Source organism: Siniperca chuatsi, linkage group LG22 (genome assembly GCF_020085105.1).
Source record: "Siniperca chuatsi isolate FFG_IHB_CAS linkage group LG22, ASM2008510v1, whole genome shotgun sequence".
Lineage (NCBI taxonomy): Eukaryota > Metazoa > Chordata > Actinopteri > Centrarchiformes > Sinipercidae > Siniperca > Siniperca chuatsi.
In genome coordinates this window covers 15,142,218-15,155,944 of record NC_058063.1, presented here as the reverse complement: position 1 = coordinate 15,155,944, position 13,727 = coordinate 15,142,218, and the positions used below count along the sequence as shown (strand labels likewise).

The following is a 13,727-nucleotide window of genomic DNA, read 5'->3' as shown; positions in this document are numbered from 1 at the left end:
GTCACTTTGTACATTATTTCACATTTCATTCACCATTTTTGAGTGTCATTAGTGAGCTGCCCTCGCATCCAGCCAATATATGATCTGGTAGTATTAAGTTAATATTTTTAAAGAAGGAGCATGTCTCATTAACTAAAGACCAATCAAAAGATTCCCATTTATTTAGAAATTGAATGTCAGCTTACCACAGGAGGAAATTAATTCGCACAGCTATCAGAGGGGACATTCCTGGTCTGTGGTGTGTTATTTAGAAAAAGCTATATAAATGTTCATATCTTAATCATATCAGAAATTCACAGACATCACCCAGGAAACTATGAAGAACTTAACCCAAAATCTTCAATAATTGGTTACACAATGCCTCAGGATCCTGGCTATTATTGGCATATTACAGCTCTCATATTAAGGTTTTGCCAGCACTTCAGAAGAGTAGTGGAAAATGTAATCAAAACATACTGTATATCTATACAGGAACACACACAATCAAGTGCAAATTTGTTTTGTTGCCACTGGAGATTCAGAGTCGACAGCCCATCCCTCCAGTCACTGTGATGGTCTCTCCAGTGATGTAGGAAGCCTCCTCTGAGCACAAGAAGGCAATCACTCCACCAATTTCCTCTGGCTGTCCGACTCTAAAGGGAAAGACGAAGGAAAATGTGAAATATGGTATTCATAGTATGTTAGTGACAAACTTCCATGTGAGTATGAGCTGTACCTTTTAATGCTGAGCTGCCTTTTGAAGTCGTCCATGATGTCTTCATTTTCCCATAACTGAGTGAATTAACAAAGAAAACATGACTCAGGTGAAATGTAATCGTGTGACGGTGCAGAGCAACAACAAAATATGTGAGACCCTGTGCTGTGAATACAGGGTTTGAGTGTACGACACAAAGAGGACCGTGAGGTTTTCTCCTCACCGCAGAGCTGAAGCGGGTCTTGATAACCCCTGGGGCCACGCAGTTGACTCTTATGTTACTGTGAGCCAGCTCAGGAGCCAGCACCCGGGTCAGACCCAGCAGTGCTGTCTTACTCACACTGTAAGGACCCAGGGCCTGCAGAGACAGAGACACAGACACACAAACATGCACACTGCATTAAGTGATTTGGTTTACAGGAAACAAGAATGTCCCACTGGAACTAAGACTTCATGATTTATCAACTCTACAGGAAAGCTGTGCCTTCTATGTATCTTAATATAAATATGTTTGAGGTCATTGTTCTGCTTATACTCTCACTGACCTGCATTGGTTGGTATCCAGCCACAGATGACACAAATACGACATTCCCCCCTCTAAAAGAAAAATACAATACAATTAAATATACAGTGGACAGTTTTATAGTCTTTATTGTCATTTGGATCTTGTGGAGCTCTTTTTTCTTCCAAACACTGAATGCTGTATCATCTTTTAGTTTGTCACTCACCCCCTCTTCGCCATATGAGGCACGACCGACTTAGTCAAGAGGAAGGCTGATTTCACATTAACAGACAGGATCTAGAAAGAAATGTAGAATTAATCGCGCTAAATATATCCTTTTCAATATGGAGATGATCCCATAAATTAGCCTGCGTTAAAATAAATGAAAGGAGGAAGAAGAATTGTTTTTCAGAGACAGACTCATTTAAACATTTCTGACTTTTGCTCTATAAATCAGTCCTGGGGCTTCACTTGTTGCGTGTACCTTGTCCCAGACGTCCTCTGTGGAATCCATAATGTTTCCAAAGAAAGGGTTGACTGCTGCATTGGATACCAGGATATCAATGCCACCACACTGATCCAGAGTCTATTCCAAACACACAGAATGAGACGATTATTGAGCCTCATAATAAAGGGTATGCAGCCACGTGGCCCAAACACACTGCAGCTGTCTGACAACCATATATCTGTGGCTGATAAATTAAAAAATACTCACCATTTGAACCAGTTTTTCTCTGTCTTCTCCCTTGCCAACATTACAGGTGGTCCCAGTCACTTGGATGTTCTGGCTCTGCAGCAGTGCCACAGCTTTGTCCACATTGGCCTGCCGCCGGCTGCTCACCACCACATGGGCACCTCTCTTTCCCAGAGCCTGAGCTGCAGCGAGACCAATTCTGAGGAGGAGGAGGAGGAGAAGCAGAGCGTCTCAGTAAGGGATCAAGTCTGGATCATCAACGTATTGCAGCTGTTTCACATGATGTTATTATGAGACAAATGTTTGACATCCTTTCAGGTGCCATCCTTTGAGGCTTCGAAGGTATAGATTCAAGATTTGATGCTTCATGGCTATTTCAATGTAACAAAAACCTCGGGACATAACATGACAAAAAAAATAAATAAATAGATAAATCCAATGTTCCCATATGGATGCTATCAGCACCATATGTTGTGTTCCACTGTGGACATACCTTTTAGTGTCTTATGGACGAGAATAACGCCACTGATGTTAAAAAGGCAAACAGCCTTCAGACACTGTTACTTACTGTCTTTGTTCAAATATTTAAAAGACAGGGTGAGAGGAGTCCAGTAAAGTGTTGTCCCTTTTTCCGTAGTCTAGAGGTGTAAATTTCAGCAAGGGATGGTAGCTCATGAGTCATGACCAATGATTTCTTGATTTCTTAGTGACTGCTTTGTGTATTTTAGGGCTGTATAGACAAAACAGGAGTTAATCGTGTGATTCTTACCCATCTGTGGAGGCAGTGACTATGGCTACCTTTCCAGCAAAGCTGCTTTGAGACATACTCCTTTGGCCAAGAACAGGGCTGGTCCTAAGGCACCTGAATACACCCCTCAACATTACCTGTGAACAGAGAATAGTCAGAGATATTTTTTATGAAAACACTTGGTAACTAGGGTAAAGGTCATCTGCACGCTGACAACAGTGGTGCACAAGCTGAATGCTGAGAGATAAAGATTTAGACTGAATGAAGTTGCGAGCCACTTTTTCATTAGTCACTTAAACTGATAAAACACTAATTGATCCATGGTGAAGCAACAGCAATGATAAAACACTTGATCGGTATTTACACTGGCAGACTCAGAAGACAACTCAGTTTAATTTACGAAGTGTGCTACATTGTATAAGCAACTACTGCAATTATGCAACTGTAATCAAGAGCATTATCTCACCCTGCAGTTCATGCAAAGTTAAACATGAGGTTGAAGAATTTGTAAAAAGACTCTCAAAGTCTGTTGCATCGACCTTTGACGACTAGTATGCTACAGTCAGTATTTTCCGGGTAAGAGTCCAGCTGTCAAAATAAAAGCCTCCAGCAAGCAGCCCAACGCAATCGGCTGCTCTTTGATTCAAATGTACAACCAAGTCCGTCCAAACAATCATGCCATTTGTTTGGAGAATTTTTAATTTTGCTGTTCCGGTCGATGATAGTGGTATTATGGGGCACATATTTCTTTTTTTCTGGATTTAAAGCGTAGTTTTCTGATTAACGACCAAATTCAGACGTTCCTAAATGCAACCCGCAAAAACCAGCCAATCACACGGGCCGTGTCTTCCGAGCTGCGGATACCTACACGACTTCACAGAAATTGGATTGGTCTAAAGCCCTGCGCGGACACTCGTGCTACGCTAGTAGATTAGTGAACCACGTAAACCTGTGACGAGGCGGAGATAATTTTGTTGTCATCGCCGAAGATGATTGAACGCCGATGGACACAGATTTTCACGCTTGAAAAGAAGTGATTTTACGTATCATAGACTGAACGCCGATGCGAAGTTTATCGGCGACAAGAAAAAAAGCAAGGTAATTATTTTATAACGACGTCTTTGGTTGCTTACGTTTGCTGGCTTTAGCGGTTTTACCCGGCGGTGCCATTGTTTTGAACTGAACTTTAGCGTTAGCAGCGAAAGGCGATGAAGATAACCAGCGTTTACATTGCTAACATTATCCAGCTAGTGTTGGTAGCTAGGCCGCAGCAACATAGCTATCGTTATTCTAGCTAGATAATGTTCAAATTAACTATCATTTAACCTGGAAACCGGCTACATACTCAACTACAGAAGATATCTCTCACAGCGAGTACACGCCGTTTATTTATTTACAATGCTAAGCTAACGTTAGCTTTCGCTGAATGGGTTGCATTCAACGTAACGTTACTGGGCGTGTAAAGGATAGACAGACAGGTGTTGCCGCTGCCTGCCTAGCATTCATTTCACATGCGTTTTGAAACGTATGAGTTAAGGTTAACTACCGTTGTTAAAACTGCCTTGTGCCTGGTGTGTTTATAAATGACTCGTGAAAAGAGTATGAAAGGCGCTTCTGCGTGGGTTGCAGGATCCTTATGAAGGCGGAGACGACGAGGCGCCCGGACTTCGAGATGTGTCCTACCCAGACCCAGTTGTGCTTCTGCACCGAGTCTCTCTGGCGACCAACACATCCATGGGAACCACAGCTGATCTAGATGGATGACCCCGACTGATCAGGACATTTGAGTTATAGTTTCTCTGAGACATAACTGTTAACTTAGCAACAATGTCTGTCTCCGTGAGTACAGTAATTGTCTCTTTGTTTGTATGAATTTGCATGTACTCTTGTGATTGTGTCACATTGTTGGACAAATCAAAGATCAGATCGAAGCTAACTTGAAACTAGAAAATGATAATTTGCTGGGCACTTTTATTTACTTTTATGTTATCTCACCACATCTATGTATTTTATCAGGATCCTCATTGCCTCCATTACTGTCCTAAGGGGGTCCCACATGGCTCAATAGACCCTAGTTATCCCCAGGGGGTTGGTTTAGAAAATGAAAGGGGGCAGGACTCTCTGGCTTTGGGTTGGCAATTAAATCCTAAAGAGCAAGAGACAGATGTGCCTCTCATCCCCTCCCCCTCCCTCTCATCTTGCTCATTACCATTAAGTCCTTGTGTCCATTTGATCATTGATCCTCTCTGACTGTGCCCCTCTTTCTCTCTGCATCATGATTACTGACACAGCTTTGAGTTTGTCATGATGCTAGATTTTACAGTTTGCATTTTTTTGTGTTCGCCCATCCTCTTTCTGTCCCTCTGTCTCGTTGACGTTTTACGAGATCTTCCCTATTCACTCCTATTCACTCTCCATTAAGCAGCTCTAAACAATCTCCCTTTTTATGCTGCTGACTTGGCATTGCCATGTCAATGCACTTGTTTGTGGTGTGCAGATATGAGAGACTAGCTTGTGTGAATTTAGGCTGTTGATTAAAACCTACTTTCATATGGCCATTTGGTGTGTGTGTGAGTGAGAGAGTGAGAATGAAGGAATGGGGCGTCCGTGTTCATGATTTCTACTCTTGTCTCGTCCTCTTTCTCAGACGGTATTGGCAAAGGCACTGTTCGACAACACAGCAGAGAGCCCGGAGGAGCTGGCTTTCCGGAAGGGTGACATCCTGATGGTTCTTGAACAGGAGCAGAGTGGCGGACCGGGTTGGTGGCTCTGCTCCCTGCATGGCAGACAGGGCATTGCCCCTGCCAACCGCCTTCGACTCCTCCAGACCGCCCCACCGCCAGGCTCAGACCTCCGTCATGGCTCCACTGAGGACTCTGTCTACCTGACGCCTGGTTCCCCACTGGCCCGGACTGCTGTCAGCAGTAGTGCAGAGGACATAGATCGAGTGTATCGCTCCCCGCCAAGCGTCGGGGAGGGACGAGGAGCTGCCTCAAGGCCTGAGGAGCTCCGCAGAGTCGAGGGTGGGCGCCCCCGCTCGCACTCCAGCTCTGGCTCCCGGCCCAGACCTGACTGGGATATTGGGGTGGCAGGGCGTCCACGCTCACCCTCTCTTAGAGGACCACGCACAGAAATGACAGGAACACTTTATCAGACTCCAGTAAGTCCCATGCCAGCAGCAGCTCAGCATGCCAGGCAGCCAGGAGCTCTCATGGCTACAGAGTCTGTGTACCTCTCCCCTACTGGAGTGCCAAGGGCAGCTGATGAACCAGAGGACACTACATATCTAGTCCCTAGAGAAACACTAACAACAGGACACTCAGACGACTGTTACTTGGTGCCCAAAGGTACACCACTTGCAGGTGATGATATTTACCAATCCCCAACAGGAGGAGTTGTGGCCACTGCAGTCTGCTCTAATGGCCCCTCCATACTCAGCGGAACACCCGGTACCCCCCAGCCCAAAGTGACCCAGGACACACCTGGGATGTACCAAACGCCCACCCCTGTGGGAGCAAACCTTCACAGGACTTCAGCCACAGTTTTGGCCCAGCAGCACCCATCTCAATTATCCCCTGCCCAAGCATCTCCCAGACCTCTGCTCAAGGGAATCTCACCCAACCCTGCTGTTGCCAGGGGCAAACCCGGCCTGGCCTGTCACCGGGGGTCCCCTTTGCTGGTCAGAGCAGGGCAGGTCAGGGTTCCCGGATCACCAAATTTTGCCCGCAAACCTCCTCCACCAGCGCCTCCAGTGAGGGGAGTCACCAGAAAAGATGCACAACAAACACTGCCATCATCAGCTGATTCTAACTCTGCCCCCAAACCCACAGCTCAGGTCACTTCTGCAAGCCTGCAGCAAGAAGTGGACAAACAGAGGGGAACTCCTCAGAGTAAGGAGGAAAGAACGAACAATGGCCTGGAGAAAAGCAGCAATGTGCAGAACAAAAAAGGAGAAAATCAGGATTACTCGGATCCTGTGGGTGACCAGGTATGTGATGGCTACTTCACTTACCATACTGTTGAAACAGTTGTTCTGCCTAGAAAAAGGTTATATTGCAATGTAGGTTCATATTATTGTTTTTAGAAAGGTTATACATATTTTAATTGCTCCAAAAAAATGTCTTTTATGTCAGAGAGTTTGTGAGTGGAGTGGATTTACATATTTCATCAGCATGTTTGAAAAATATACAAATTTTGGTAGATAATTTGGTTTTGTGCTATTGTTGTCTTGGTAGGTGTATGATACCCCTCCCAGTGGCCGGTGGCAGCGTCAAGTCCCATCTGCCCTTGGTGGTGATGATGGCATCTATGACACCCCTCGCAGTGTCCCACCACAAGCTGACTCTGAGACAGAGGTAAAGATAACACTTAACAGTTTTTACTGAGCCACAGATAGACCCGTCTTATTATTACCTGCTGTCTAAAAGGGAGTTTCCTTTTCATATTTATCTTGTCCTCCTCTCACATTTGTGACTTGTATAGGTATTTGCACTGCTCATTGAGGGGTAGAGTTTAAACAGCATCTAAAACTAAATTTTTCTGATATTGCGATCTTTTGACAAAGATTCAATTGAGTTTGTCTATTTAAGTAACATTTTTGGTTTGGAGTCAGTGTGCAGATGTTTCATCAATTCCCTTTTTCCTATGGTTTTGCTCCAACCTGTGATATGTGTATAATTACAGTCTTTCTTTTATTTCTTTATTTTTCTTTTGGACAGTGAAATAGTAATCTGTATGAAAGTTATGATTTATTAAAAAATGGCTGTAAACTGGCAAACCGGTGTGTTGAATTCATGTCTGTGCAAGTGAAGCGATTCACCAACAAGAGATAACTATCACGCCCTGTCACCATTTCTTCCCACATTCCACCATCAGTCTGTCTCCCTACCCCCTTCAAGGCGAGGCCACACACCTGTCTCTGTCTGCTGTGGGAGCCTGTCTATCCAGTCCAAATGCTGCTGCTATTTTCTGTCACACCCATCTGTCAGGGCCATACCAAGGCCATACCATCAGCACCCTGCCCCCAGTGGTCTCCCCTTTAACGTTACTTGAATATGTCTGCCAGCTGTTGGATTACTATTTATTACTATATGTGGATTGCAGACTCATTGCTTTTGCACTTAGTGTTTAAGGGGACGAATGTGTGTCTGCCCATGCACATGCCAGGTTTAAAGTCTGACACAGAAACCCCATACAGTGATATGGTACAATGTATACATTGTGTCCCTGTCTCATAGAAATGATCTTCAGTCCACACAATGATAAGGTTAACAACGTGCACAGTTTCAAAACTTTTCTTCTGTCTTCTCCCCCACTTGTAGGTCTATGATGTCCCCACCATCACTCTGAATGTGTCCACATCAGATGTCCAGCCTGATGAAGGTGATGACGATGTATACAGTGTTCCTTCACTTCCAGGTGTGCCTCTGGGCCCAGGCGAGTCCACTACCAGCCTCTCTGGTGAGGATGCCTCCCAGGTTGGACAGGTCTATTGTGTCCCTGGATCTGAGAAACGAGCCAGCAGTGGAGGTCATAACCGGGACTTTTCTGAGCCTGACTGTGGCATCTATGACATGCCTGCTTTGACTGTGGATGTCCTCCCTCACTCTTTGTCATCCTCCTCCACCTCTACTCGCCGCCTCTCTATTTCTAGTAACGGTTCAGGTGACGTGCAGTGGAGAGCCTCGCTTTCCAGCCTTGTCCACTCAGTGCTTAGCACGGCCTCCTGCTCAGCTTCCTCTCTGTCGTCGCGGGACCTGGCCACCTCGTTGGCTGAAATCCTGTCGACCTGGAAAGCCAATCATTCAGATGATCCTCCACCACCTCTTCAGCAGGCATGGGCTCGTCTATCGGACCTTCTCCCGGCGTTATCCGCTATTGGCAATGCTCCTCCATCTGAAGGACTGTTGTTGCTGGTCCATCGCTCTCTTGAGGAAAGCGCCCTCCTCTTGCAGGCTCAGGGCCGACCCCGTTTGCCTTCCCAGGAATCCCTGTCCCGCAGGCCATTGCCCGCGCTCCCAGTTCCGGACGGGAAGTCCTCAGGAGGTGGGATGGGCTCCCGTAAAGGTAGCTGGATCCAGGAGAGACCCCTGCCCCCAACCCCTCAGCCTGCCTTCCCCTTGCCTCCCACTCCATCAACTGTTACACTGACAGTGGGTCCTATTGATGGAGAAGATGACCCCAGCAATGAGTATGCAGGGATCGGCTTGACTCCTATCCTTGCCCCAGTACCGACTGGAGACAGTGTTGGATACGTCAAGCTGCAGGTCAGTTTTCAGGATGAAATTAATTCATTGTTATACAGCATCTGCATGAAAAATCTGACTTTTGCAGGATACTTACTATGTTTTTGTGCTTCAACACATATGTACCTTTGCTGGCGACTATTCATACATGTTGTGAGTGCACATGTAGTTTAGTGGTTACAATACAATCAAAAATGGACTATAAATGTGTCTGTAAACATGCCTGACTGTTCTCTCCTTCCCACACTAGGGTAAACCTGAACCACCTCCTGATGCCCTCACTGAGAACGGACAAATACAAACTATCACTGCAGAGCCAAGGGTGAGTCTCTTCCTCTATTTTTACCTCCATATCGTCTTAGAAAGTTTTTGCTGTACAGAAACACACGCAGCAAGTCGACACCGATAAGTCATTGATTCACTCTGTGTTCAGTGAGCTCTTTTTACTAATGAGCACTTTGACTTATTAATCCAGTTTGCAGCAGCTCTTTGGCTCCTGATGTGGTCTAAACAAATCGTCAGTCTACACTTACCATGTTTACCCAACACCACCTGATTTAATGTCACATTAACCCCTGTTGATTTCTGTCTCATGAATCTGTACAATCTGTATGTTATCTCTTAAGTCAGTTTAGCCTTCTGTTGCTTGGGTCATGTTTTCTTATCACTCAGTCTGCATTTTTTTTCTATTCCTTGCTAGATTTCTTTGGTTACGCCATAGACGACCAACAAGAGGTCACTTGTTAATCTTAACAGTCTTGCCTTACATAGAATGGAGGCTGCAGGACAATAAGTGACAGAAAAGCACAGTAATTCTTTCAACAGTGCCACTTGCTGACGTACTTAATGTGTGTGTGTTTGTGTCTGACTTTTAAGACTCAACATGTCATCTGCATTACATTAACAGTCATAAACCTTCTGCCGTCATCATTGAGAAGGTGTAGCTGGTGCTATTCCAGTGGTTATTCATGTTTTGGTGCATTTAGGTTACTGAACTGCATGCATATTAACTGTTGTCCAAAGCATACCTCACTTATTATTTTGCCTTCTAGGCAGCCGTTAGTTTCCATTAATTTTGTTATGTGGCAAAAATCAACTTGCACAGACTTGAACTTTGTGATGAGTTACCTTTTTTTTTTACACAGAGTTACTTTATCAAAATTAGTTCATCATTTGGCACATCGATCAGAGAGGTCTGCAGGTCTTCTGGTATGTTGATACGAGGAAGCTCTGACATTCAGGAGTTGGATAAATGTGTTGCTTAAGATTAGGGCAGTAACAAATTCTTTTTTGTTGTGGATTCACATTCAAGTCAATTCTCGATTAATCATTTGGTCCACAAAATGTTTGAAAATAGTGGAAAATGACCGTTATAATTTCCCATAGCCCAAGGTGATGTCTTCACATATTTAGTTTTGTCCAAACCCAAACATATTAAGTTTACTATCGTGTATGACAAAGAAAAGCATCAGATCCTCACACTTGAGAAGCTGGAAACAGCAGATTTTTGGCATTTTTTCTTTTAAAAAATGACTAAAACAATCAATTAATTTACTCATCATTGCAGTTCTACTAAAGAGTAATTTAAATGCAATGTAATTAACTAATGTAAAGTATGTGTGCAGCACAGCAAATGGCTTAAAGCATGAATTTGTTTGTGTATTTACCTGACAACATTTCTCGTTTATTTTCCCTGTTTAGATTTTCCCAGCTGTTACAGAGATTCAAATTGGAAAACTTGTCACAAAACCAATTAACCATCCAATTTCTCAGATTTGTCATCTCCGAAAGATAATGATACATTTAGTGCTTGTGGCATATTTGACTCTGTATCATGACTTTACTTACAAATACTAATTCCACTACTTTCTTTGAACAGTTGACCCCATCCCCTGCTCTTCCGGGATCCCTCTCCCTGGAGGACTCAGAGCTGCTGTCCTTTTACTCCTCTCAGAGCCTCGCTCACCTCTCCTGCCTGGCAGACGCCATCGATGTGCTCTTCAGCAGCGTGCAGGGGAACCAACCGCCCCGCATCTTTGTCGCCAGAGGAAAGAGTCTCATTGTGACGGCACACAAGCTGGTGTTTATTGGGGACACGCTCTCCCGTCTTCTCACCTCTGCCGACCTCCGGGCCAAGGTATGTAGAGAAAACCCTCTGCACATTGTCTTTTCATGACATTATTTATGTGTGTTACATTTATCAAAGCTGTGTAGCAATTGTGTTTTTATTTCTTTTCTCTACTTCAGATCACAACCTCAGGGGGACGGCTCTGCCAGGCCTTGAAGTCAGTTGTCGTGGCAACAAAGGGCGCTGCACAAAACTACCCGTCAGTATCCGCCACCCAGGAGATGGTGGACCGTGTCGCTGAGCTCTCCCAGCAAGCAGCTGGCTTCTCCACTCTGCTCCAGCGTCTGGCAGAAATATCTTCATGATATTTCCTATCACTTGCGTAAAAACTTAGTTTACACTACACATACATTTTCTCTCTTTGAAATGCCTTATTTGTTGTTAGACTCTGTCATTACCTTTCGTTTGAATGGGATTGAAGCAAGCGAGGTTGAATCCTGGAACAAGTGTTTAGCCTCGCTGCAGCTGTTACTAAGCTGGGTTTTGACTGTGTTGGTTCTGTCCTCCAAGTGTGTGTTGGTTTGCCTTTGTTTATATGCTGACCTCTGTGCTTTGATGCCAGGCACACTTGTCTTTTTGAGTGTTAACTTATTGAATATTTGAAGCCCTGCAGTGACTTTGAGTGTCTGTGCAGACTGCTTGTCTTGGGAGCTTTGCTTTGTTATGTTTTCTTTCCCTCACATGATAGCTATTTTTCCTTCCTTCCTCTATTTATTTAGCCATCCCCCCTATTCCAAAAATAGCACAGAAGGAGGCCTTACATCCTGGTTCTGGCCTACTTTGTACTGTGATACCTGAAAGGCCTTTTGTGATTATCATTCTGAAGCTGTTGAAGCAGCATATCGAGTGTTTTGGGCTTAATATGGGAGAAATGGAATAGGGTGTGGAGTAGGAAGTTTGCCTGTCTTCCATTCTTAATCTGTGCAAGTATGTTGTGTTTGTGTTGTACCCATTTCCACTAGAAAGCAAAGATTAACTGTGGTGCAGCGTGTAATCCACTCAGTGAGGATTGCAACAACATCTCAATACATGTTTGGTTTGCGTTCATGCAATCGTTCACACCTCATGAAGAATAATTAAAGTCCTGTCTGACAGAGAGAGATAATAACAGAGAATCCATGCAGCGACTGAGTGAATGATGAGAAATTGCCTAATCCTGTTCTTTCCCACAGTCACATGGTATCATGCGAATGCATAAGAAACCTGTTGACCAAGTTCACCTGTCTCCACATGTCTTATGATCTGCATGCTTACGTTTCTTTGACTTTCTTTGCTTTTCATCTTAATTTCCCACAAGATTCTCACCCCTGTCAACAGTGCTTACTCACATCTGCTTTGATAGTTTCAAGTCAGCAACTTTGCTGTGAGGGTGTATGGAAAATATATATATAATTAATTATTAATGTAAAGCATTGCAGTGGAACACAGTTCACTGTACTGAACATCAGTTTGATTATTTTACAAGCTTTTACACTTGCTATATCAAGATCTTTATATTGATATTTGAAAATTACTATTGTGATATTGATCTTGACCCATATTATCCAGCCCTAATAGAAACTGTGAAATGAAGCAAAGCCCACTTTGTGATTGAAATGGGAGAATTTTGCATATATCCAACAAAAGACTTACCTGTTTTCCATCTCGGACCATTTTTATTACTGTCTGTACTTTCATTTATGCCAGTCATCAGATGTTATATGTTGGTCTGCACACAAACGGCTCAGAAACATGTTCAGTATGAAGCTGTGGTGGACATATAGTAGACTGGAAGTTGAACAAACATGATGCTTGTCACATTTACACTACATATCTTTACTGTGTAAACACATCTCCAGCTTCATCTTCGGGGTGCTCTACAAAGTTTGATTATAATACTTAAAAAGTGTTAGGATCTATCTTCTCTATGATTAGTTATATTGCTTAACCTAATATGCAAGTTTTATTTTTCAGATCCAAATCAGTATCATCAGGGCATTGCATAATCATTTTCTCAGTTGTGTGGCTCAGTTCAAATCCTTTGAGGAATAGCTTCCTGCTTTTACATTTTCTCTGCTGCAGTTCCACCTTGTGGAGGTTTGACGTATTACTTAATAATACCTACCTGCCAAAACGGGCTCTATACTGTGCGTATGAAGAGAACATGATTGGCAAGTAACCTTTAGCTCTGTATTTATTATGGTCAGTTTTATGTTCGTTGCGTTCCAGTTTGCATGGCTTTAATTTGCTTACATTTTATATATGCACATCCTTCACCAGGAGTGATTTTACTAGGTAATTTACAAGGAACAGAAATGTTTGTTTCTTAGGAAAACTACGGTTAAGTTACAGTTCAAATATATGGCTTATTTGCTTTTGTACAAGAAGTTTGTTTTTTTTACACTATGGGAACTCATTTGAGTCTGTTATCCGTATTGGCTGAGGTATAGAAGTTCATCTTTGACTTTTCTCCTACAGTAAGCAGACCTAAACCTCTTTACTTTTAACACTACATTTGATGTCTGTCTTGTATTCCTGTTCAGAATGCACAAATACATCTTTTGCAATTAAACAAATGTGTTTGGATTATTTGATTACAGTAATAGTCTGTCAAAAAATGTATTTATTGTATCTGCAAGATATCTCTATTTGCCATACCAAAAGTAATTGGTGCATTTTCTACTCCAGAGACCGTACATTTCCGTAGACTAGTCGAAGTCCGAATAAAACTTTATTT

General features: G+C 43.4%; 2 protein-coding genes across 3 annotated transcripts; one reads left to right on the top strand and one right to left on the bottom strand.

Moving 5' to 3' along the window:
- Positions 1-133: 133 nt before the first annotated feature.
- Positions 134-4,370, bottom strand: dhrs4 (dehydrogenase/reductase (SDR family) member 4). 2 transcript variants are annotated; one of them, XM_044183412.1, is made up of 9 exons: positions 4,185-4,370; positions 2,660-2,775; positions 1,912-2,089; positions 1,681-1,782; positions 1,423-1,493; positions 1,240-1,291; positions 918-1,052; positions 716-771; positions 134-632 (listed from the first exon to the last, which is right to left on the bottom strand). In XM_044183412.1, exons 1-9 carry the CDS (start codon positions 4,368-4,370, stop codon positions 518-520), a joined length of 1,011 nt encoding a protein of 336 aa, XP_044039347.1. In that variant the 3' UTR covers positions 134-517. The 2 variants fall into 2 exon arrangements, with proteins under 2 accessions (XP_044039347.1, XP_044039348.1); XM_044183413.1 differs by lacking the exon at positions 4,185-4,370 and adding an exon at positions 3,105-3,265.
- Positions 4,339-13,562, top strand: efs (embryonal Fyn-associated substrate). Its single transcript, XM_044183403.1, has 7 exons — positions 4,339-4,477; positions 5,286-6,626; positions 6,874-6,993; positions 7,960-8,904; positions 9,134-9,205; positions 10,763-11,020; positions 11,131-13,562. The coding sequence occupies exons 1-7, from the start codon at positions 4,466-4,468 to the stop codon at positions 11,314-11,316; spliced, it is 2,934 nt and encodes a 977-aa protein (XP_044039338.1). The 5' UTR covers positions 4,339-4,465; the 3' UTR covers positions 11,317-13,562.
- The last annotated feature ends 165 nt before the right edge of the window (positions 13,563-13,727 follow it).